Source organism: Phoenix dactylifera, chromosome 8 (assembly GCF_009389715.1).
Source record: "Phoenix dactylifera cultivar Barhee BC4 chromosome 8, palm_55x_up_171113_PBpolish2nd_filt_p, whole genome shotgun sequence".
Lineage (NCBI taxonomy): Eukaryota > Viridiplantae > Streptophyta > Magnoliopsida > Arecales > Arecaceae > Phoenix > Phoenix dactylifera.
In genome coordinates this window covers 30,198,956-30,222,750 of record NC_052399.1, presented here as the reverse complement: position 1 = coordinate 30,222,750, position 23,795 = coordinate 30,198,956, and the positions used below count along the sequence as shown (strand labels likewise).

Sequence of the window (23,795 nt, the reverse complement as noted above, 5' to 3'; positions counted from 1 at the left end):
AGGAGGGTCCTCGCCGCCGAGCGGGTGTATGGGAACTCTTCTACGGTGATCGATTGAATCCGGGGTGCGGATAGATATGGTGACGATCACCCGCTCATCCTGGAGACCTGGAGTTTTGTTTATGAGATGATTTATTTTCCGGCAGCACATATATACTGAGAGGCAAACAGAGCAGCCGACTGGATCGCCTCTTACGTTGCCCGGCACTCCGGAGGATTTCTTTGGACATTTATTGCTGACATTCCCACCTTTTTGTACTCTTTACTTTTTTTGAATTTGGCTGGATGTACTCAAATTAGAGCTATATGAATTACCAATTTCACCAAAAAAAAAAAAAAAATTGCATGCAGCGATATGGTTGTAAATAGGTTTCATTATGATTGTAAGTACGTATCAATGTGGTCCGAAATGCAAACTATGTTTTGGATGCAAATTGGTTTGAATAAGCTCTACAAAGTTTTAGGTCCACGATTTTTCGGTTTTTTTTTCCCGTACATGATGCATTGTTATGAACACGTTAAGGGGATAAGCTCACCACTCTCCATCTCAAAGGTGATGGGATACTCTCGGTTACATGGACAAACTCTACAGAACGCTATGTTCTTTTGAAATTCTTCAAAACCTATAGAACTTTTCTGTTTTCCAGAAAGAATGATAATAAACAAAAAGAACAGAAGTCTAAACAAATGCTGATCAATCTCCATGTCATATTTAACTAATCTGTGGAGAAACAAAAACATGAAAGTAACATCAACGCCAAATTAGCCCTGAAACTATTTTCTGATGGTTTAAAACCAAATAGAATCGACCATGAATAGAGTTTAACTTCAAAAAATGACAACACAATGAGATTCATCGGTGACAACTAGCATAGAGTAGATTGAAAAATTGTTGTCCCAAAACAAGCTCTTAGTTAATAACATGCTCTATGATACTTTCAAAGGAAACTAGAAAAACTACCCAAAAAAGATTCTGAAAACTCTTCTCAAGAGCATCAACTCAACAAGTGGACAAGAACAACCCCCCAGCCAAATGAACAAAAGGGGCCAAGCAAGGATCAGACTGCAACTGGAACCTCCAACTCCGGGGCCACCATTAGTGGTGGCCTGATGTACTCCTCCTCATCCTTTGGCGTGTGAATGGTAACCAAATCTGGCAGAGGTGTTGCAGGTCCCTGCTTCCCCTTTGGATCCCAATCCAGCATGATCTTGACCTTGATCCCGAGAACACCCTGACAAGGAAAGCAAGAACAGTTAGTGTCTATCTTGATGAGCATACTGGGATTCTGAAGCAGACAAATGACAGAGCTATGCAAGAAACAAAAGACAATCTACAGGATCATCCGAAGTGGCATTATTATGAGCCACAACAGCGCAGACAGGCAACACATGCAGTGGACCGCAAGCAATATGTTGGATCAGAATGAATACCTGTACTCAAATTTTGAACTCCATAAGGTAGTCTTGAAAGAAAAGGAAAGAGAGAAAGGAATTCTTAGTTCATTACGTAAAAACCAAATACAATACAAAAAGGATAACATGCGTATAACAGAAATCCGGTATTTTTTAACAGCCCAAATAGATGTAAGATATTATAAGTGACATTAAGGTCTAGCATCCAACATGGAAGTACATGGGCAAAACAACCATCTTAAAGTCCAACACCAAGATACAGATATTGGGTGTCACCCTCATTGGTTTGAAGCTATGTCAGTATGTACCAATGGTAATTTGGTAATGACCCCACACATATTACTGAATAATGAGCAGATGCAAATCTGGAGGATAAAATGATCAATGCAAGGCAGCAAGTGAGAAGCTAACCTGTCTAAGAAGAACATGCCTCACTGCTGAGTCGATATACTCATTGACCGGCTGACCAGAAGAAATCATGTAACCATCCTTAAACTTCATGGATTTAGCACGTTGTGCCCTTAGCTTCCCGCTAACAATTACCTGCAAAAAGCATGGAATTCAAATCTACAAATTTTCATATAAAAGTGAAGCATTTGCAAGGGATACAAAATACCTCACAACCTTTGGCACCACTCTCCATGACAAACCTCAAGACACCATAACAGGCCCTGAAAGAGAGATCATAGGCAAGTCAGACTAGTAGTGAATTTCAAATCACAAGAAAATCCAAGAAAAGGATGACTGGACCAGCAAAGCAGCTCCACAAGCAAGGATAAACATTACTACTTAGAATTGAGGTGGGTCATGCATCTATTATAATGAATTAAAGAGTTCACTTTTTTTTAGAAAATGTCAAAGGCTTATTTGATTTCTCTTATATCATAGATGGTGACAAGAAATAACCATCACAGAAGAAGACGACAAATAGACTAGTCATCCAACATTTTGATGAAAATATGACCAAGGAAATTGAGACAGCATAAAACCATAGATCTAACCTACCTCTGGAACATTAAGGAACATTATATGCTGTGGAAAAGTTATAAGAGAAGATGATGCCCAATAACGTTGGAGAGGAAAAACAATTAATTGGCACTTAAACCCGTTACGAAACACTCACTACTAGATTATTTCACATGCAAATTTTACAACTAGAAGTCATATGCAATCAAAAATGAGGGAAAAAGGTAATAAACCCTGCAATCGATGCTAAAATCAAGCTCATGGAGATTCTCTCCAACTCTTAAATTTTAAGTTGGATAAAAGGAAGCTCCACTTCTCAGATATTATATGACAGAAATTTTAAATGAGCATTGGGGGATAAAAGGTTAAGGCAGATTATAGAAACAAAATATGGTATCTGAACAAAGAATTCACATAGAGAAGATGAACTATGTTTAGAGATGATCAGAAATACCAAATTCAAAAAAAAAAAATCAGAACTTATCAATCAGCAGAACAATGAATTAAAAGGAGGTCAAAAATGTTGGAGCTTATTCCAAACTTCAAGCACACAAGGAAAATACAAGAAGCCTGACAAACTCCATAGTTCTCTAATATGCACTTCAGCAAAGCCTCCAAAGCATTTTGTTCAGGAGGACAAGGAGAATAGAAGTGCTCAAATGGATAGCACTAAGATTCTTAAAGATCTCAGCCTACTCACTTGCCAAAACAAAATAAAAAAAATTAAGTCAGATAAAGAAGTTCAAGGCCTTAAGGACATCTATATGAAGAATAATAATTAGCTCATTTAGTAAGATCAAAAGATAGAATAGTAGCCATGATAATTAGCCATCTAGGAATTTCTGTTATTGGAGCTAATACAAAAAATAGACACAATAATTGCATCAGAAACATCTAAATTATCTACATTGCCTGTCTCCAAACTAAGCCAATCATACAAGACTGCAGGGTGAATGTAGCATCAAAAACAGAGGTAGAGATGTTATATGACAATAATATAAGGGCTTAATTACTAAATTAGTCCCTGATGTTTGGCCTCAAACTTATCTGAGTCCCCAACTTTTCAAAAGTTGCAATGTCATCCCTGACGTTATAAAAACATTTTAATTGAGCCATTACCGTCACTTCGACGTTGCTAACTCAAATGGAACTACACAGGTGGCATGTATTTTATGATGTGGCAAGAAGATGTCAATTACATGGCCAAGATGTGGTAAAGAGAGACAATGGGGAAAGAAAAATTGCCTTATTAACAGCTTGTTGGGCGGAAGCCTAGGGAATTTGGGGTTTTTAAGGTCCCAGCAAGCCGCTGATGTGGCAATTTTTCCCTCCCAATTCTCTCTCTCTATGTCACATCTTGGAGAAATTATGGGGTGGAACAGTTCTGCCAACCTGGACTATAGACCATCCAATCAAAGCTTGCCACATCATCAATTCGGAATAAAAAAATTTTCTTCCACTCTCAGCCCATCCAGAGTTAACTGGATGGAAAGAAGGACCAAAAAAAGGAAGAAAAAAAAGAACCCTAAACCTAATCGTCCCCTCTCCCCTCCATCTCCACAACTCCGTCTCACTGGCCTCCTCCCTCCTTGGAGCCAACCCCACTGACTGCTGTCAACCTCTGGCTCGGCCCTCGCCGTCGTCCTCTCCCACAACTTCATCTCATCAGCATCCTCCCTCCTCGGAGCCAACCCCACCACCTGCCATCGACCTTTGGCTAAGCCCCGCCATAGTCCTCTCTCCCCAACTCCATCTCGCCAGCCTCCTCCATCCTCGAAGCCAACCTTACCACCCACCATCAACCTTTGGCTCGTCCTAGAGAAGGTAGAAAAGTTGTATTATGAAAGGATGCAACATAATTATATCAAACACCCCATACATAGCAAAATCCGATATCGTATCCAAGATTATAGTATATATTAATGTTTTCTCTACCAGCAACAGCATCTTCGTCTTGAAGTTTAACAAAGCAAGAATCACAAGACATGAACTCAAAAAATTAATATGCCTTTTATTAAATCAACAATCTTCAAGTCTTTGCAGTCAAACATGAAACATCTTAAACAAAGTCTAGATGCTGCTGAACGAATATAGCAAAAATGGTACGAGGGAAAAGAATCTGTATCAACTTCTACTGCTGCATTTGGCTTGTAGGAGTTTAAGCTTGGGAGTCTAAACCAACCAACCACCCCTCTGTGGCCCACACCCTGGGAAAAAATAACTTTTGTTTATATATATATATATATATATATATTATTTTTATATATAACTAGTGACCATGGTTAGGCTCCTCGTCAAGGTTCCTCATCTCTATGACAATCCAACCTTCATCTTGATGACAATATTTCAACTTTAGCCTCATGCCATCCATATATCAGCTCCTACTTCAGCCAAATTATATATTGGCTTAGTCAAGTGTCCAGGTATCCCATTTTAGTATCCACTCTCCACCACCTACAACCAATAATGCACATACATAGGATTAATGTACATGATATGTTAAACTCTCATAAAGCCTTATCAACTTATAAGCTAAATGCTAAAATTCATTAGAAGATCATTCCACTAGCTACCGCCTCCCTCGTTGATGATTAAAATCAAAATCAGTTCTTGAAATCACATTGCCATTTGCTTTTAAATTCAAAACCAGAAAACATCTTCAAGTTCAGAAATTTGGCAGTTTTGAAAATACCACAAGCTGGCTCAGCTAAGTACCTTATGACAAGCCGCATCATTCTACTACCAACTAAAATAAAGAATATTTTAGGGCAAACGTAAGCCCGGCCTTTTAGTCATCATAGCCAGCAAAAGAAAAAGAAATCTCCATCTTTATGAATCCCTAAAACCTCACAGAAACCATCAATATGAGAAGATGCTACCAACAACGGATTGAAGACATGAAAAAAGCATCAATTCAAAGCAAAATCAAGAAGAGAGAAAAGATGCACCAGGATCCTCTCCTGTGCATTGGAGTCCCTTTGCGCCACTCCCAAAACCCTAAAAATTCTCTTGACGGCTGGTGGTGGGGTTGGCTTGGAGGAGGCCAACAGGACTGAGGTGTGGAAGAGGGCGCAGAGGGGGGGGAACCAGAGGCCAACGACAGGTGATGGGGTTGGCTCCAAGGAAGGAGGAGGCCGACGAGACGAAGATATGGGAGAGGATGGCGAGGAGAGGGGACATTTAGGTTTAGGGTTCTCATTTCTTTTTTTCCAGCTGCCAAGTAAAAGTAAACTAGAGTTAACTCTGGATAGGCTAAGAGTGGAAGGAAATTTTTTATTCCAAATTGGTGATGTGGTAAACTGTGATTGGATGGTCTACAGTCCAAGTTGGTAGAACTAATCTACCCAATAATTTCTCCACATCTTGGCCTTGTAATTGGTGTCTTCTTGCCACGTCATAAAATATATGCCACCTGTGTAGGTCCTTTGAGTTAGCAATGTCGAAATAATAGTAATGGCTCAACTGAAACATTTTTATAACGTCAGAGGTAACATTGCAACTTTTAAAAAGTTAGGGACTCAAATAAGTTTGAGGCCAAACCTTAGGGACTAATTTACTAATTAAGCTGTAATATAAGTTTAACAAAAAGGACATCACAAATCCAAGTAAGCAAAGCTATCTACAAAAAAAATTTAAAAGAAAATCATATGTAAGTTTTCATAGAGGAATATAATACTTGAGAAACAACAATATACCACAAAAACGAGTAACAATTCAAGAACATCACCACTAAGCTGAGTGGCTAAAATCTATAATGCAACCCATAAGAATCGGCAATGGCATAAAAAATAAAAATACAAAAAAAAAGTACAGAATGAAAAAAGAAACTCAGTGAAATGTTTAAGAAATAACCTTGAGGAAGATGGATAAACATGTTGCCAGAAAAGACTAATGTCATGAAAGCTTTCAAAACTCTATTTGCATACATGGCGGTGTTAATATTGTCATCTTCCGACACAAAGTTGGTATTGAGTAACCTAATTGCTTTATAGATGACAAAGGTCTCCGACAACAACCCAAAGTGTAATACTACACCAAAAATAGTACTTTACAAGTAAATACGAAATAAAGAAAATTAACAATGGTCCAGTAAGCGAAAGTAATGGCCATGCAAAATATAAATAATGACACACACAATACAAGGAAAGGTCAGTTTATATGATGACTAACCAGACCTGACATGGAGCAACCAACCGTTACTGACAAACAAATCAGTAGCCATCTCGAAATTACAAAAATAAAGAAAAGAAATCAGATTTTTCATTGTAAAATTAAAAAAAGGTTATAGATTGACTACCATGAACTTGCCAAATACGAAACAAAATGTGATACCAATTATGATCCCAGACATAACCTCGGAGGTCAGCTTTGCAAGTCTAGTTTCTCATAAATAGTGTAGAGCAGATTCACAAGAGAAAGCACCTTGTACAAATCTGAATCAACTGCTGGGTCTCCAAGCCCAAAACGACTCAAAACTTTCGCACAATCAGTATATTTTCAAAAATAAAAAAGAAATCAAACTTGCAAACTTTTACAAATCTTTGGATCGCATGCCAAGTAAAAAAATAGGGACAGAACTTAAAGGAACATGGTTGATTTCAAAATCGAAATTATGCGGCTGAAATTAGCTTTTAACCCACAAGCACTTATCTAAGACGAGTTTACAGTATCGCACTTAGCAAAAGCCACATGATAGAGATCGACTCACATACATATCAAAAAGACTTGTATGCATTATTTTTCACAAGCAAACAAAACGTATTTGGTACCAGAATAATATCAAGACACAAGATTACATTGCACGACCGAAAAGAAATACATGAAAACACGGATGACAAGAACTGCAAGTCAAGCCAAAAAAAAAAAGAAATGAAAAATGAAGATGAAAGTAATCTTCTTCCAATTCAACAGTATAGAATCTAACAGTGGCTTCAATAAAATCTCCATTCAATACATAAATCAAGAGAACAATACGTGTTTAATGACTGCCCAAAAGATAGAATGCACGGAAGAGCACCACAAATGGTACGAAGAACCAATTTGCTGTAAAGATGACCCATCCCAGCAATACTTCAAAAATAAATCCGAGAAAAAGAAAACCAAGTACTAGACATTTTATTGCACGGGTATAAAAAGAACCGATTTTTATTTGCACACTGGATAGATAATCCAAACCTCCGAACTGCAAGGCCTCCAAGAAGCTTGTAGCGGAGCGACTCGGCCTGAGCGATGGCACAGAGCCCCCTGTTGTTCACCTTCTCGGCGTACAGCTCGACGCTGTTCTCCGGAAAGTTGAATCTTTTCTGCACCACCGACGTCAGCTCCCTAATCCTCCTCCCCTTCTCACCTGAACCAACCAACAAAAACCAATCAACACACCAGAAAACCCTAATGTCCGATCAAAAAGCCCCAAATCTCGAGAGAATCACCGAGAACGTTCTGGGTCCGCGTCGCCCGGATGATGATCTCGGTCCGCATCGGCGTAACCCTAACCTCAACGCCGGAGTACCCATCCTCGGCAAGCTCCCTCGTCAAGACCTCGTTCAACTCCGCAAAGAAGACACCATCCGCGACGAACTAAAAGGAAGGGAAAGATCGACGGAAACCGGTGACTTGGGACCAAAAAAGTAGAGGAAAAAAATTGGAAGAAAGAGGGGGATTGGATGGGAGAAGGAAAACCTTTCGCTTTTTGCTCATCTGGGTCGCCATTTTTGGGGAATGTAGGGGACGAAATCGACCGCCGTTCTTCTCCGGTGCGAGGCAAAACCCCTAGAAGGAAAAGGGGAAGAGACGATGGGGAAAGCTGAGGGTTTTTTCCCTTGACAAGCGGCATAACGGTTCTTAAAAGATGGCGGTGTTTGGGAGGATCGGACGGTTGGAAGAGCTTAGAGGTAGCTTGGAGGGTTGAGATTAATTTTTCCAGGTTTTAGGAGGCTTTCTGGTGGTAAGTGGGTAACCCTAGAATTAACGGACTCTTGGTACCCTGCAACTCGGCCCGCTAAAATGCGGCTCACGCCATTCGAGGTGGCCCAGCCCAGCATTCATTCGCAAATCCAGTAGTGAAATTGAGACTGCTCGACCTCGGAAGCTAATTCGCCTAAAAAAAGTCTTTCTACTGTACTAGAACGTCGAATGAATGTGATCGTGATCTCTACCACTAGACATACATACGTAGCGCTTTAGTGTAGCTAGTACAAGTGCATATGCGGGTTTGGATACAGGAAGTATGTTTCAGAGGTCTCCTCTCTCTCTCTCTCCTCTTTCTCTCTCTCTCTCTCCATAGCCATTCAAAAATATTAGAAAAAAAAAACGTAGAGGGGATGTGATAGTCTTGTAGCTCTTTCGGAGGATACCACCAAAGTATTGGGCAACAAATGGGATGACTCACTCAGTAGTCTCGATATACATGAGTAGTTGGAAAGGAATTACAATCTATCATCAACCTATGGATGTCTCGCAGTAGTGAATATCTATTGCTAGCCCTATGTTGGCTCTGATTCACTCAATTATTATAGCCAAATCTCTTTCAAAATGAATATAATCCATTCTCGAGACAAGCCTCACATATGTGCTGGCTCTGGATTCACTCGAACATCACCTTTGGTTCTTAACAGCAGACTCGATCATATATTTTTTTTTTTGCTAGAACGGTAGCTGATATCTGATGAGTACGAATACATCCAATAAACTTGAATATGTTTGACGTATGTGAGGGATCGATAACTATTAGGGTGTAACCAACCTGAGGTTGTAGACTGGTTTGAACATGTGACAATACTAAAAACTAGCCAGCTGAAAAAAATATACATAAATAAGGTACTGCAAAGGTGGTTTCTAGAAACGGGGCGCACATAGAAAAGGAAAATATAATGGAAAATGCTAAACAATCTCATTAGATTTTGGAAGATGGGGATGTGAAGCCAACGTCCATCTTTTCTCATTATATATGAGTAAATCAAGAGTGCAGCATGTAAGAAGAGAGTCGGATATAGTACAAAATAGTAAGTATTTTTTCTATTTTAAAGATATATTATTTTTTATTTGTTTAAATATGATGTGAGAGGAAAAAAAATTAGAACCTAGAGAGATTAGACCAGTGTATTCTTTTCCACTTGATCATGCATAGATTTTTTAAGGCACAAGATGCACAAAAAATACATAAGTATATATAGAGAGAGATTATAAGAGGCTAGTCCCTACTCTTTTTTGTAGCCTATAACCATCCCATCCTCGAGGGCTAAATCTAACTAGAAACCCTATCCTTTGGCCAAGTGGTAAGGGTTAATACCATCTGAAAAAATATTTATTTGTGATACGAAGAAATATATTAAAATTGAATGTATTATATTTCTGATTTTGGAGGGCCAAGATGAGGCTTTAGGCTTAAGACCATCCTCGGTTAGCCTCAAAACGGTTCACATTATATATTAGTAGTTGTTAATACTAATGTATTATAGTATGTTCTGGAAGGTTTGCTTAATTTCCTTGATATTACTTGGACTTATCCAAATACAGCAATTAGTCATTCCTGATGGTTTTCAAGAATGAATATCCCCTAGGAATAGGAAACGGATTCATGATTTGTATTTTGATAGCCAAACTTGAGGAGGAAAAAAATAGAATAGTTCTTTTAGATATAGCAATCCCCACCTTAACTGAAAAAAGATAAATATCCATAGAAATATATTTTGAACATTAGCTCTCGAGGATTGTATGGACATTGATGAAATTGGACCTTCATCAATACTCCGAGAGGTTTTGCATCAGACTAAATTGCTAAAAGAAATCAAATAAGTATGATTCGATTGCAGAAGTCTTGCTATAGCAAACCTTTGAATTTTTATAATCCAATTATAAATATATAGATTCTTGACATGTATGATAGTAATAGAGTCGAGAAAATGAAAAGATGAAGATCATATTGAGACTAGTGACTAGCAGAGTAGGGAAAAATATGGAGTATTAAGATATGACTTCTCGGAGCAAGAGGTGTGCATGAATTTTTAGAAAAAAATGTTGAAACCATGGCTTCAAATTTTGAATTTGGTCATGTTAAGCGAGCCTCTAATGCTTTCCCATTTTATGTAGAGTTAGTCCAACACGTACATATATATGTAAGGAACCCCCACCTCCAAGAAGAAAGTTTGGCCATGTATAAAATGATAAATATATATATATTCCTTTTCTTTTCGGATGCAATATGTTAGTTTTTAATTTTTTAGATGTAGAATTTAAAAAATAAAAGATAAAATTTTATAAAATCTAGAGAAAGTCTAGACCTCCGTATTCTTCCTCACTTGATTGCATGCATGTTACTTTCTCTATAAAGTGCAGACATGGAAAAATATATGAAGACTTTGAAATCAAATAAATATATATACCGAAAAAATCAAGTGTGTGTATATAATTGTGTATATATATTGTGTGTATATAGGAGGCCCATGATAAGGCTTTAGAGCTGAAGACTATCCAAATGTAGCCATCCTCGAAACTTTTTTACTATATATATGCTAGAGTTCAAAATATACGATGTACATGCAAATAGTGGATATCAATGATTCTATAGGATTGGGAAGAATAAGTAAGAATCCTTTTTCCTCATCGACATATGCAAACATATTCCATTGTCTCTCTAATTGTAAAGAATTAATTTTAGTTAGAAAGTGTTTTTGATATATACTATTCTAATTGTAGAAGGAAAGTTTAAAATTTTAATTTCTCTAATGTCTAGTGCTTGAAGAAAAGATCATGTATGGAAAGAAATCAAAATATTAAAGAAGTATTTTCTAGACATAATGGTGCTAAAAAATGCCATGTGCTTGCATTTGTGCTTGCGTAAGAGAGAATAGAGAGTATCATATATATTTTTTCCTTTTCTTAAGTTGGGAGGTGCATAAGTTTTGATGTTTTTTGGGAGACCTAGTTTCAAGCTTTGAGGTTGCTTGCATGGAATCATTCTCGAAGCAATGCCCATCATACACTAATAGATATATCAGTAGATTAGTAGTTATTAACATTAATATCATAAAATATTAATATATGAATGTTAATCATTATATTGTATACTACAAGATTTACTTCGGTCTTTTGAGATTTCATGGACTTCTATCATGCATGATTAAGAATTAGTTATTTTTTGGATTTGTAGGAATAGATATCCTTGACATGTGAGAACCATTATTGATTCCTATTTGCAACATCAACATAGCCTTAGTGATTTTATACAATAAATAAAATTGAATATAAATGATATGTTTTAATTGAGTACTTGAACAATTTTAATAGATATAAAATCCTCCCACCTCTTCTATAAGGAAAAAAGGATAAATATCAACAAAAGTGGACATCGACAATCATAAGCTTGTTAATTTCTCAAATCACACTATCTATATTTGTATTATCATATAAATAAATTTAAGATATGTCTTATCATTATCAAATTGATTTTATATAAAAAATTGCCTTAGAGAAGAAATAGTGAGAAAGGTAAGCAGATTGAAATTCTTTAAAAAAATAAATCTAAAAAATAGAAATTACTTATTCTTTTTATATTGAAAATATGCTTACATGTTTTGGCGGTTGGATATGTAAAATTGGTTTCAAAACTTTTTTCATTATATTAAAATAGGAGTCCAGCATATCCAATGTACATCTATGTTAAAGACCTTCCGCCTATAATAAAATGATCTTCCGATGTATAAGATGATAAGTATATCTTTTATGTTTCTCGATAAAATATATTTTTGTTTAATAGTGTTGATGTTTAAGAAAAATGAAAGATGGAAATTTCTAAACTTCAGAGGGAGTTTATATCCTCAAACTTTTCTCTTATTCGATCACATACACATAATATTTTTTTCAAAATGATAATATGCCATGTAAAAGATAAGGGGACATTGAGGTTGAGTTTCTTTTTTCATATTTGTGGGATCCATATTGAGGCTTGAGGCTCTTAAATCAAATTGTCTTATATAACTAGTTTTAAAACCATTTTAATTATCTATAGTAACACTTATAATGCATGTAAATTTTATTTTTTTATGGCAAATCCTAGGTAAGGAGAGGAGTGAAAAGATTATAATTTTTTTCTTAGTTCTCTTTAACAATGCCTTTGCACGATCGTCAAAAAGATTTAATCCTCCCTCATAAATTCACCACTCGCTATCAAATCAATTTAAAATATGCTCCTTCCCTCTACTTTTCTATCATGCATGCTTGAATAAAGAAAATGATAAAGGACAATATCTAGATTTTCAATTGTTTAGATTATGATAGAAGAAGAGTTAGAATAGAACAAAGCCTCTTTGTCCACTAGTAGCATTTTCTACCCCTTAGCTTTCTAAAATTGATTAAGTTATTGGCATAGAATCAATAGTATAACATATTCTATTTCTATTTGATGCTCGGTAATTGTCATAATCATTACTGATATTAAAGAGATCAAGGTCTCAAAAACAATGCTTGTGCTTTGTTGGTCAAGGTAGGAAAAGGGGAAAAAGAAAATCATGATTGAAACCAAGAGAAGCTTAGAGTTAATAGACAAGAGTTCCAAAGAAACAAAAAAGGTTTCAAGGGCTTATAACTATCAAATATTACAAATAACTAACTTACCTGCACTTTTTATAATAAAAGGGACTAATATGTCTTTGTCCCCAATAAAGGGATACATCCATCAAAATTTTTTTCTAAAAAAAAAGAGAGAAAGAGAGAAGAAAATAGAGGGAGAGAGAGAGAGAGAGGGGAGGGGAAGAATAAAGTTGAAGAGTTTGGTATAGGAAGCGAGGACTATATGGAGCAAATAAAAAGTAAGATACATGGGAATTCGTGAAAGGTTGATCTTTGGTTCGAAAATTGAAAATTAGAGGAAATTGTTTGAAAAATGATGATTAAGAATAAGATAAAATAAATCAAGTTACATAAGGATACTCAAATAGAATTTAAAAGGTTTAGATATGAATAGTTTTTCTAAAATAATAGTAAAAAAGAGAGTTCAACACGTGCGATCCACATACAAGAGACCCCCCTCTAGGAAGAGAGTTTGATCATGTATAAGATGATAAATATATATTTAGTTTTATCAAGATATATCATATAATTTTCTATTTTATAAGTTCAATATTAAAGAAAAATAGAAACTGGAAGTTTCTAGACTTTAGAGAGAGAGAGTTAAGACCTGCATATTTTTTCCTATTGGATTTTATACAATATTGTTTATTTTCAAGGTCTTGAATACACCATGTAAAAGATGAAAAACATTAAGGTTAAATATATTTCTTTCCTGCTTCTACGGTTCATAGAGGCTCAAGATTGTTAGAGCAAACTATCTTATGTAGCTAGTCATAAAATCATTTTTTATTATATAAACTAGCATGTGTGATGCATGTCTGTTTTTTTATTAGTGAAGCATGGGCAAGAAGAGGAGTCGAAGTTTCATGATTATAAATCTCCCATGCTATCATGGGGTCCAAAGAAATTGGCATGTTGGGAATGCATAGGAGCAGAAAATTTTTTGGTGTTATTTTAAAATGGAGTCGGCTTCAGGTTTTGAAGTTGGCCTCAAAAGCTCTCATATTTAAAGTTGGCCTTAAAGGCTCATATATATACATGCATAAATATACTAGTACTTAGCACATATAGGGCTCGTTTGGTTCGCGGGAAGCATTTTCCTTTCTAGGAATATGATTCCTGGGAAACAAATTCCTAGGAAGAGGATGCCTAGGAAAGTACTTTTGGCATGTTTGGTTGACCATGGGAAAGTGACAAATTTCGAAGGTGCTTATGTTTGGTTGGCCATCCACTTTCCTAGGAAAGTTATATATAATTCCTATTATGCCCTTAATAAAAATTAAGTTTTTAATGCCTCTTTAATGCTTCTTTAATGCTGAAAGGACTTTTTGGGAAAAAGTAAAAATGGAGTGATTCCCGCCTCATGGGAAAGTAACTTTCCCATGTTTCTCATGGGAAAGACTTTCCCATGAAATATGGGAATCACATTCCCATGGGAATATAACTTTCCCTTCTCTCTCCTTTGAAAACTCCAACCAAACAAGAGGCATCTCATTACTTTCCCGTTGACCACACTTTCCCCCCTTCTTTTCCCGCGAACCAAACGAGCCCATATATTTTTCTTAGTAAGGGAGAGAGAAGAGATATGGGGAGTTGCTCTCTCTTAGCGTGCCAATCTTCTCTCTCCTCTCACTACAAGTGCAAGCCCTTCTAGGCTGAGATTTTTTTTTTTTTTTAATTTGATAAGAAAAATTTATTTGATCAAATTATATGGAGTCTATGCTCCACATATATTGTTAATTGTTATTGTTTTTTCTATTTAAATTAAAATTTTGATGAGAAGGAACATAGGAATTGTTTTTTCCTTTTCTCTTGTAATTATAACCCTACTAGAAGAGAACTATTGGAGAGAGAAATATGATATTTCATAAAAAGAGATGAACAGGGGGAGAGAGAGAGATGATAGGAAAGAAAAAAGAATAGGTAAATGCATGGGAATTGAAAGATTAGGGAAAACTGTATGATAAGAGGTTAGCTATATAAGAGAACTCAACTAAAATCATAAAAATCTATATATAGAAAGTTTTTGCTATTATAATTATAAGATATATATTAGAAATGAGTATGTGCTATGAATGTACCTTCCATAGAAAGAGAGAAAAGAAAAGGGGAGTTGATCTCTCTTAGCATAAGTGTAAGATCCTTTTCAAGGGAAATGAGTAGTTGAGTTTTTTTTATTTGATAAAAGAAATTATTTAATCAAACTATATGGATTCCATACTCCACATCAATTGTTAATAAATAATCATCTTTCTTATTTAAATTAAAACTTTGCTGGAAAAAACATCCATGTTACTTGTTGTTTTCTTTGTTATTTTTATTAAACTACTCTATTCAAACGAAATTATTAGAGGGAGCAATATACTTATTCTTTGCTATTTCTATTAAACTGCTCTATTAGAAGAAAATTATTGGAAGAAAAATATACTTATCCAAAAAGAAGGAGAGAGTGAAACAAAGAGAGAGATGGGATAGGGAAGAAGAAATTTTCAAAATTCATGCATGAGAGGTGGAAATCACTTGGAGTGAAAAAAGAGCAAGATGCAAAGGAGTTAGAAATACGAGGCTTTTTTTTTTTTGGAAAATCGGGAGGCAACAGACATGGAAGGCAAAAACTTATGGGAAAAATATATGTTCGAATCTTTAGCGGTGCGACTTTTGTATCGTAGAATCCTATAAAATTATGGATAGTCACCACGTCATCCATCTTACAGATAGCTGGTTCTCATTCATTTCTGAAATATGAAGAGATACTATTAGTATGATATATACATATTGCAGTGATGAAAGAGAGTCATTCATCTTCGAGATGGATAATACGATAGCTATCTACAAAACTCCATAATACAAAAATTATACCAACTGTATATAAGCACCGAGCTATAATCTAAGAAGTCAACACAGGTAGCTCCTACCGCTACAATCTTCAAGAAGATATATACCAATACCTAGCATGTGCTATGCATTTGTCTTTTTATAAGGGGAAAGAGAAGAGAAACAAGGAGCCACCCTTGTATGCAAACCTGAGTGTGAGCCCTAAATGATACATAAAGATATATCTATATCCTAGTCGACTTAATCCTAGTCGCATAGGAGTAGAAAGTATGATATATATCAATGGCATGTAGAAGTATATACCAGAAATAATTGAGATGGTATAGATAGAGATGTTTATTTCTAGGGGCTTGCTATGCTGCTACTTTAACTTTAGAACGATCGCAGTATAGGGGAATTCGAGGGGCGCGAGCGAGGATGGTGCCGTTATAATGTTATACTGGCTTGGTCGGAGGAGGTCCACCTATGACCATGTCGTCCAACTTCGTCGAAATCCGGCAGGGGATGGATATGGCCGCCGGCGGGGTGCTCGCCGTGCATATATCTCCATCCAAAATTGTAATTGATACCATCGTGGCCATCCATTTTGTAATGGATGATTAGGATTTTGGCGTACGGAAATGGAGGGGGAGCACCATAGCAGACTACCTTGCCCGATGTCAGGCGGCGTAGCAGACCATTGAAAGCAAAGCGGTCCGAAATCCGACCGTACTCTGGAAGTCAGTCCTCTCTCTTTTTTACCCCAAAACCCCCTTTTCTCCTTCCGCTCAGTGCCGTCTCCCGCCGTCAACGCCCGAATCGCCAACCGTTACGATCCGACCATCAGGTTCTCTCTCTCTTTCGCTCTCGATACCCTGCGCTTTTTTTCTTCTTTTTTTTCTTGTTTTTTTTTTGTTATTTTTCGTGATTTTTTCGCGTTATATAGGGTTTTAGGGTTTCGGCTCATCCTGCCTAGACAGTCCATGCGCTTGCGATCTGGATTCGGCATCGAATGGAGATGATAATATCCCATTTCTTTGATATCTGATCTGAAGTGGTTATTTTTCTCAATTAGTAAGAATTTATCGATTTTCTATTTCTTTTTACGGTTCTCGAGCTGTAGCATCAAAAAGTTGAATTTTTGCTAAAAGTTTCTTCTTTTTTTTACTCTTCCCTTTTTCTCTTTTAATCTGTTTATTTTCCTCATTTGCTCACCGTATTATGTTGGGATGTTCGATGACTATATTGGATAGAGTTTGTCAGCGGTTGTTTCATCTAATCATTGCAAGTTAAGAAGTGAAGAAAAAGCTCGAGTTTTTTTTTTTTTCTGTCAAAATTACATTTTTTTTTAATTATCTCGTTTTTTCCCTTTTAAAATTCTCTTAATTTTACTCTATTTCCTAATGATTTTGTGTAAAACGTTTCTAATAGTTATTTTAGATTAAGTTTAGGTTCGCGGGCAACTGATTTGCAGAATTTGGGGAACAGAAAATTAATGGGCTTGACTGTCTGCTGTTTCGACTTTTTGATTAAAATTTCTTCTTCTAAATTCCCTTCTAGTTCTGCTAACGTTGTCGTGGTCACTGGTGCATGCCGTTAAATTATATACGTGAGGTGTAAACTTCATTTTGATTTTGTCGGTGTGTTATTGGAGCAGAACCAAGTGCTGCTTTATTTCAGTTTGCAGGAGACTCTGGATGGTTCTTCCATGGGAGAGCCATTGGATCATAATTTGGATTTAGTTCCTGTAAGTGGATCATCCATTGCTGGAGAAGAGTGGGAGCCTCATGCTGAAAAAGTGCACGAGCCCATTGTTAGAGGAGGACAAAACTTCATTAATGAAAAAATTCAGGAATCCATTGTCGGAGAAGGGCTGGGGCCTGTTGCCAAAAGAGGGCAGCAGCCTCATGCTGAAAATGTGCCGGTTTGTGTAAGTGGATCATCCATTGCCAGAGAAGGGTGGAAGCCTAATGCTGAGAAAGTGCAAGAGCCCATTGTTAGAGGCGGACAAAACTTCATTAATGAAAAAGGGAAGGATTGCATTGTCGGAGAAGGGCCAGAGCCTGTTGCGAAAAGAGGGCAGGAGCCCCTCGATAAAAATGTGCTGGAGCCTGCCGCTGAAGAAGAGCAGGAGCCTATAACAGAGAATGAGCACGAGTTTGCAGCTGGAAATCAGCCCGAGTCTGTTGCTGAAAAAGAGCAGGAGATTGCTCAAGAAACAATTTTAGGTGATGACAGCACTCCACGTGTGGGGATGACTTTCAAATCTCCCGAAGAAGCCTTCAGATTTTATGACCAATATGCTTGTCGTACTGGATTTGGCATTAAAATACTACACTCAATGTACTACAAAGATGGACGATGTAGGTATCTCATGCTCTCGTGCAACAGAGATGGTAAAGTGAACTATAAATCTGAGAAAGTGGCACCTAAAACAAACTGCAACGCGAGGTTTGGACTGGTATGCCATAAAGATGGATTGCTTCATGTTAAGAAAGCTATTAATGATCACAACCATCCCCTTACTCCAGGAACAGCTCACTCCCATCCATCCAAGAAGAGGAAACAATATCTTGGAGATATTGATGGAGACAGGATGCTTTCAGACAAGTTGTGCCAAGAACATGGATCTACAAAATCACGGAAGCAAGGAGCTGGAGATAACAAATGCAAGTTGAGACTTGTGGAAGGAGATGGTGAAGCTCTCTGTCAGTTCTTTGTTGTTATGCAAACCAAGAATTCTTGCTTCTTCCACTCGATCTATCTGGATGAGGAAGGTTGTTTAAAGAATGTGTTTTGGGCCGATGGCAGGTCAAGAATAGCGTATCGGTATTTTGGTGATGTTGTTTTATTTGATTCTACCTTTCTGATAAGTAAATTTGATTTGCCTCTTGTTTCAATTGTTGGTGTAAATCATCATGGCCAGTTGGTGTTGCTTGGTTGTGCTTTGCTTTCCGATGAAACCAGTGAGACATATACTTGGCTATTTAAGACTTGGCTATCTTGCATGCTCGGACAAACTCCAACTGCCATAATCACTGACAGAAATAGAGCCATACAGCAAGCAGTTGCCAAAGTATTTCCAAGAGCTCGTCACCGGCAATGCATGTGGCATATACTGAAAAGGCATCCAGAAAACTTGCAAGGATGTGTGCAATACAAAGAAATTAAGAAGACTTTTAAGAAAGTAGTATATAATTCTTTGACAGCTAATGAGTTTGAAGAAGACTGGAGAAAAATGGTTGAGAAGTATGGACTTGGTGATAATGAGTGGATCAAGTTGCTGTATGAAGATCGACATTGCTGGGCTCCAGTTTTTGTGAAAGACACATTTTGGGCAGGAATGTCTGTCACCTTACGTGGTGAGAGCATGAACTCCTTCTTTCAAGAGTATATTGATTGCAAGACTTCCCTGCAACAATTTCTTAGTGAGTATGAGGTAATCATGCAAAGTAAACATGAAAAAGAAGTTCAGGCAGATCTTGAATCACAACATCAAAACACTCAATTGATAACGCAGATTTACATGGAACAACAGCTATGTAAAGTCTACACAATAGACATGTTTAAAAAATTCCAGGAGGAGATCAAGGCTTTAGTATATTGTGTTTCTTCACTGATAAAGGTTGATGGTCGGATATCTATCTTTGAAGTACAAGAACATGTAAGAGCAAAAGATGGTAAAACCATGGAGCAGAAGAGATATGAAGTTCGTTATGATGAAAATGAGTTGGAGATTGCATGTATTTGCTGCTCTTTCCAGTTCAGAGGTATACTTTGTAGGCATGCATTGTCTGTGCTTCACTTTCGAGGTGTGGCTGAACTTTCTTCTAACTATATTCTTCAGCGTTGGAGAAAAGACTTTAAGCAGATGCATTCTTTGAATTGCTTTCCTAATCAGGTTGTCGTTGATGGGACAATGGAATGTCATGAAATATTTCGCAATCGTTGCCTTAAACTGGCTGAAATAGGAATGATGTTAGATGAAAAACATGAATTTGCAGCGAAGGTAGTCAACGAGGCAATACAGAAACTTCTTTCAGATGATAGCACATGTGAAGATACACAACCTGAGACTCTTTCTCTTGAAGCTACGACAAATTGCGACATGGTTAGTTTTAGTGCCAATGACAATAGGGATGTGGGAAATGAAAATCATGGAATTCATGATCCTTTGCAAGTAAGCAGGCAGATTGGAAGTCACCCACATTTTCAATTTTTTCAAGATAGGGTAGGAATTTCTAATCTATACATTCATTTTTTCTTGAGCGTATTAGTCCATTTCATCCCGTCATCCCATATGGAGCAAATTACGTGTCACAGGTTCAGGCTGGTCAGCAGTCAACCGGCTATAGGTCGGGAGCAGAGTGGAGCTTCCAGCAATATTTTCATGTAAATAAGCTATTAATTACCTTATCTTCAATTTCTGTTTTTCTCATTTTTATATCAAATCTTAAACTGATGGTTGAAATATCTTCTGTAGTGATTTGGTTGATATACTTCAACCTGCAGGACACTCAGATACTAGAGGCACCTTCTTGCTCAAGGCCTTGGTAGGAGAGGAAGCTTCAGTTTGCTAACTAGTAGCCACAGGTAAATCTAGAGTCCCTTGCCATGATCCATATTTTACAATTCCTTTCTGCTTTGGATTGGATGGAGTGAAGTGTTTTTGGAAGAAATAAAATAGGTTGCTTGAGAAGTCTGTCAGATGGAAAACTTTTTCTGGTGGTGATTATTTTTATTACCAGTCTGGTATTTGATTCTCTCTGGTGCATGGTATGTCCACCAGATTTCAAGAATGACCACTGAAAACCAACCAATCTGCTAAAAAGGACTTTGCGATCCTTGTTAGCTGGGGAAAACTGTGTGCGCTTCCTGAAAGGGACCTGATTTGGATGGCTTCAGAACCGCAAGAAAAGCTTTCGTGAGCTGGTATCTGCATGGTGTTATCTTTCTGCTTTACTTTGTAAGATATGTTTATTGATTTCCTAGAATGCCATAGCTGAAAACAGTTATTATACTATGTAAAATTCATGTAAGAAAATGGTTGTTTAATGTTCCCTGGACTTCATGACACCTAGAACTGTCCTTTTTTAGCTTTCCTTTAATGGATCAATGTTTAAATTATTTTCTCCTTTCTCTTCTCTCAGAAGGGTTCGATTTGCTTATGAAATTGCTATTTAATCATGGAATCAAGTATTGGACAATTTTGATTTGATTCACTTGGGTCTACTTCTTTGAAGTCTAAGAGCACATTGTAAATAATTGAAATCATATGTCCCATTGGCACACTAATCCTTCTTGCTAATACGAGTTAACTTTTTGTACTTCAGATGGTTTCTTTAGGATTCGTGCTGTTACTGAGATAATGCTTATCGCCTACAGCTGTATAATCTCACACTTCAAGATGAGTAATTTTGATCAATTCACAACCTGTATACAAGGTAACAAGGATATATGAAAATTGTGCTGTTTAGGTGATATTTCAATGGGTTATTAATGGTAGTAGATGGAGAAACTTGAAAATGACCAATTCTATCTAATAATTGCAAGTAGCTAATGTTTTAGTTGTGCACATTTATCAGCACCTTGGTATTGATACCTGTATATGACCCTTTCAGGTGTTCCTGAGTGAAAAACCTTTAGATATCATTAGTTTCAGAATTCTACAAGACTATTCTTAAAGAATTTGTTATCCGTTATTTTTTCTTTTTCTTTGATCTGCTTCAGGACCGTGGAGATCAAAATTTTGTGGTTAAAATGTTGCGCAGAATAAACGGACTTGCTGGAATTGGGGCAACTTGGTCCAAGCAAACTGTCAGCAAGCCGGCTTCACCTCACCACCTTCTCTAGGACTATAAGTGGATTGGATTGACTCACTTTCAATCTGGAATTGATTTAAAATGAATCTGGTTCAATCTAAACCAAAGTTATTTAGATTAGGTTTGGATTGAAAAATATGACCCAATTTTGACTATGGGTTGGATTTGGATCACTAAATTCTTAATCTGAACTCCAATAAACTGAAAGCAGATCAAAACTAACATATTATATAATTTAGAAATTTCCATGAGTATAACAGATTAATTTTCTTTTTATAAAATTACCATATTTGGTGATCAATTTGTGCCGTTGATTATAATTTATTTCTGGTATCGTTAAAATCTCATGCAATATATATTGTTGATAATGTCTATATATTGCATATTATTATTATGGTTTTTATTGCATAACATGTTAATGATATAAGTAATCGACATATACATGTTTATTATGGTCTGTTTGGATTCTTTTTTTATGCCTGATTTGAACCACAAACCCAATGGATTAATAAAATAAATGGAAGTTTAACAAATGCTCTTTCAGTTGACTGCCGTTTTATATCCGGTCCTTATACACTTACCATTTAATATTTAGTCCTATACACACTTACACCAGTATTCTGCACACGCTTAAGTCGGTGCTGCATGTGCACGCACAATTGCTTTTGCATACGCTTATATCTGTCCTGTACATACTTATACCAGGTTTTGGTTAAAACAATACATCATTTGGTTATTAGATTCTAATTTTAGTTTTACTTTGTCTATAACTGGTCATGACAAATTTCACTGGCACCTTCTGTCACTATATTAGTGTTGGAGCAGCATCCCTGTTTGAGAAGGCTGAACAAGAAGTTGTTAAACTGTTGTTCTCGGAATTTTGAACACTTCGTCTAATTTTGATTTTTATTGGTTATGATATTTCTAGAGCTTAGCTATTGGACTATGCTAATAGAATTTTTGTGCCATATCTATTTGATAGGCCCTTATAGAGAATATGTGAATTTTAGTTCTGTTTTATGTAAATTTATTTTTGGCACACTAAGAGCATGCATACTTTATAGACTTTTGATAACATGTGCTTTTGAAGCTCAGTTTCCCCTTTCTGTCAATTCCAAGTTTATATGTCTAACAGTATCTTTTAATGGAACACAATTTGCTTTTGTGAATTCAGATATTGGATTCATGCTTCTTGCTGATCTATTTTACCTTTTCATATATTTTGATGCTATCAAGGAACTATAATAATGTGTCATGCTCCCTATAAGTTGTTTCTCCTTATTTATAACTGGATATGTTTTTGGAATACAAGTTAGGATTATGTTATTTGTATATTTATGATTATGACCAGAGATGAGCCTTACTAAGCTGCTAGCGGTAGATCCGAACTGCAGGCCCGATCTTGTCAGGTCTCGGTCAAGACCTGAATATTTCAGGTTGGGTCCAGGTCATATTTGACCTTGACCCGAACAACCCGCTGGGTCTAATATATTTTTGATGGCCCAACCACATTGGCTATTGTGTTGGGTCCAGGTTCAAATCCAGACAGAATATTAAATTGTGTCGGTTTGGGGTCAAGCATGTCCTGGTCCGTTTTGACATGTTTGCTGGTCGAACTACTCTACGTCAACTTCTTATGATGTGATTGTGCAAAGTAAACAGGGCGATCTTTGGTTCTTGTGCTCCTTATGAGATTTAGTCAATCTATTTGATGCATCCCTTGGTAGTTAAAACAGGGTGGGCGTAGGGGGCTGTTCTGATTGGCAGTTTTGTGAAAGCTGTTTCCATGGCATCTGAATATTATGAAAAAAAGAGCAAAGATTCAGAAAGTTATATGTGGGAAAAATTGGGCACTTGTTTCTTGTTTGGCATGACCAATGAAACAAGTTTTAAGAACAGGTTACTGCAAGCAGATCGCATTGATCTGCTTCTGATTCAAAACTGGGCCAAAAATAACGCAATCTAGTCCAAATCAAATGTATTTAAATCAAGCTTGGATCAAAAGACCTGTCATGTGGATACTATAGAGAATACCAAGTAGCCCGATCCATATTTGAACTAATCCAAACTGACCCAGGACCAATTCTCTATTTGTTGACCTGATACGAGCAACCAATTTATGCATGTTTTTATGGTTTATGCTTGGATTATCTTTTGATCTGATTTGGCTTGAAAATCCCAATGAATCAATAAAGAAATATTAAAGATAACCCAA

General features: G+C 36.6%; 2 protein-coding genes and 1 non-coding gene across 9 annotated transcripts; 1 reads left to right on the top strand and 2 right to left on the bottom strand.

Annotated features, from left to right (window-relative positions):
* Window positions 1-825: 825 nt before the first annotated feature.
* LOC120111690 (40S ribosomal protein S3-3-like) lies at window positions 826-8,206 on the bottom strand. The gene is made up of 6 exons (XM_039129504.1): window positions 8,058-8,206; window positions 7,808-7,955; window positions 7,554-7,725; window positions 2,029-2,083; window positions 1,824-1,955; window positions 826-1,231 (listed from the first exon to the last, which is right to left on the bottom strand). Exons 1-6 carry the CDS (start codon window positions 8,085-8,087, stop codon window positions 1,058-1,060), a joined length of 711 nt encoding a protein of 236 aa, XP_038985432.1. The 5' UTR covers window positions 8,088-8,206; the 3' UTR covers window positions 826-1,057.
* LOC120111818 lies at window positions 5,077-5,182 on the bottom strand. The gene has a single exon (XR_005513212.1). It is a non-coding gene; the product is annotated as a small nucleolar RNA snoR113 (small nucleolar RNA).
* A 7,871-nt stretch (window positions 8,207-16,077) lies between the features above and the next one.
* LOC103704895 (protein FAR1-RELATED SEQUENCE 6-like) lies at window positions 16,078-20,980 on the top strand. 7 transcript variants are annotated; one of them, XM_008788385.4, is made up of 6 exons: window positions 16,106-16,605; window positions 16,705-16,832; window positions 17,439-19,989; window positions 20,082-20,150; window positions 20,271-20,351; window positions 20,548-20,980. In XM_008788385.4, the coding sequence occupies exons 3-5, from the start codon at window positions 17,467-17,469 to the stop codon at window positions 20,313-20,315; spliced, it is 2,637 nt and encodes an 878-aa protein (XP_008786607.2). In that variant the 5' UTR covers window positions 16,106-16,605; window positions 16,705-16,832; window positions 17,439-17,466; the 3' UTR covers window positions 20,316-20,351; window positions 20,548-20,980. The 7 variants fall into 7 exon arrangements, 6 of the variants coding, with proteins under 6 accessions (XP_008786608.2, XP_026659576.2, XP_008786607.2 ...); XM_039129503.1 differs by having other exon boundaries at window positions 17,416-19,989; XM_008788386.4 differs by lacking the exon at window positions 16,705-16,832 and having other exon boundaries at window positions 16,078-16,605; window positions 17,416-19,989.
* Window positions 20,981-23,795: the final 2,815 nt, after the last annotated feature.

What these genes read in the sequence shown, in the direction of transcription:
- LOC120111690 (XM_039129504.1), bottom strand. Translation starts at nt 8,087, where the DNA reads ATGGCGACCCAGATGAGCAAAAAGCGAAAG. An exon ending in AGATGAGCAAAAAGCGAAAG is followed by an intron (nt 7,956 to 8,057) that starts GTTTTCCTTCTC and finishes CCTTCCTTTTAG; the next exon opens with TTCGTCGCGGATGGTGTCTT. An exon ending in GTGGTGCCAAAGGTTGTGAG is followed by an intron (nt 1,956 to 2,028) that starts GTATTTTGTATC and finishes TGCTTTTTGCAG; the next exon opens with GTAATTGTTAGCGGGAAGCT.
- LOC103704895 (XM_008788386.4), top strand. Translation starts at nt 17,467, where the DNA reads ATGGGAGAGCCATTGGATCATAATTTGGATTTAGTTCCTGTAAGTGGA. An exon ending in TTCAATTTTTTCAAGATAGG is followed by an intron (nt 19,990 to 20,081) that starts GTAGGAATTTCT and finishes TACGTGTCACAG; the next exon opens with GTTCAGGCTGGTCAGCAGTC. An exon ending in GCTTCCAGCAATATTTTCAT is followed by an intron (nt 20,151 to 20,270) that starts GTAAATAAGCTA and finishes TTCAACCTGCAG; the next exon opens with GACACTCAGATACTAGAGGC.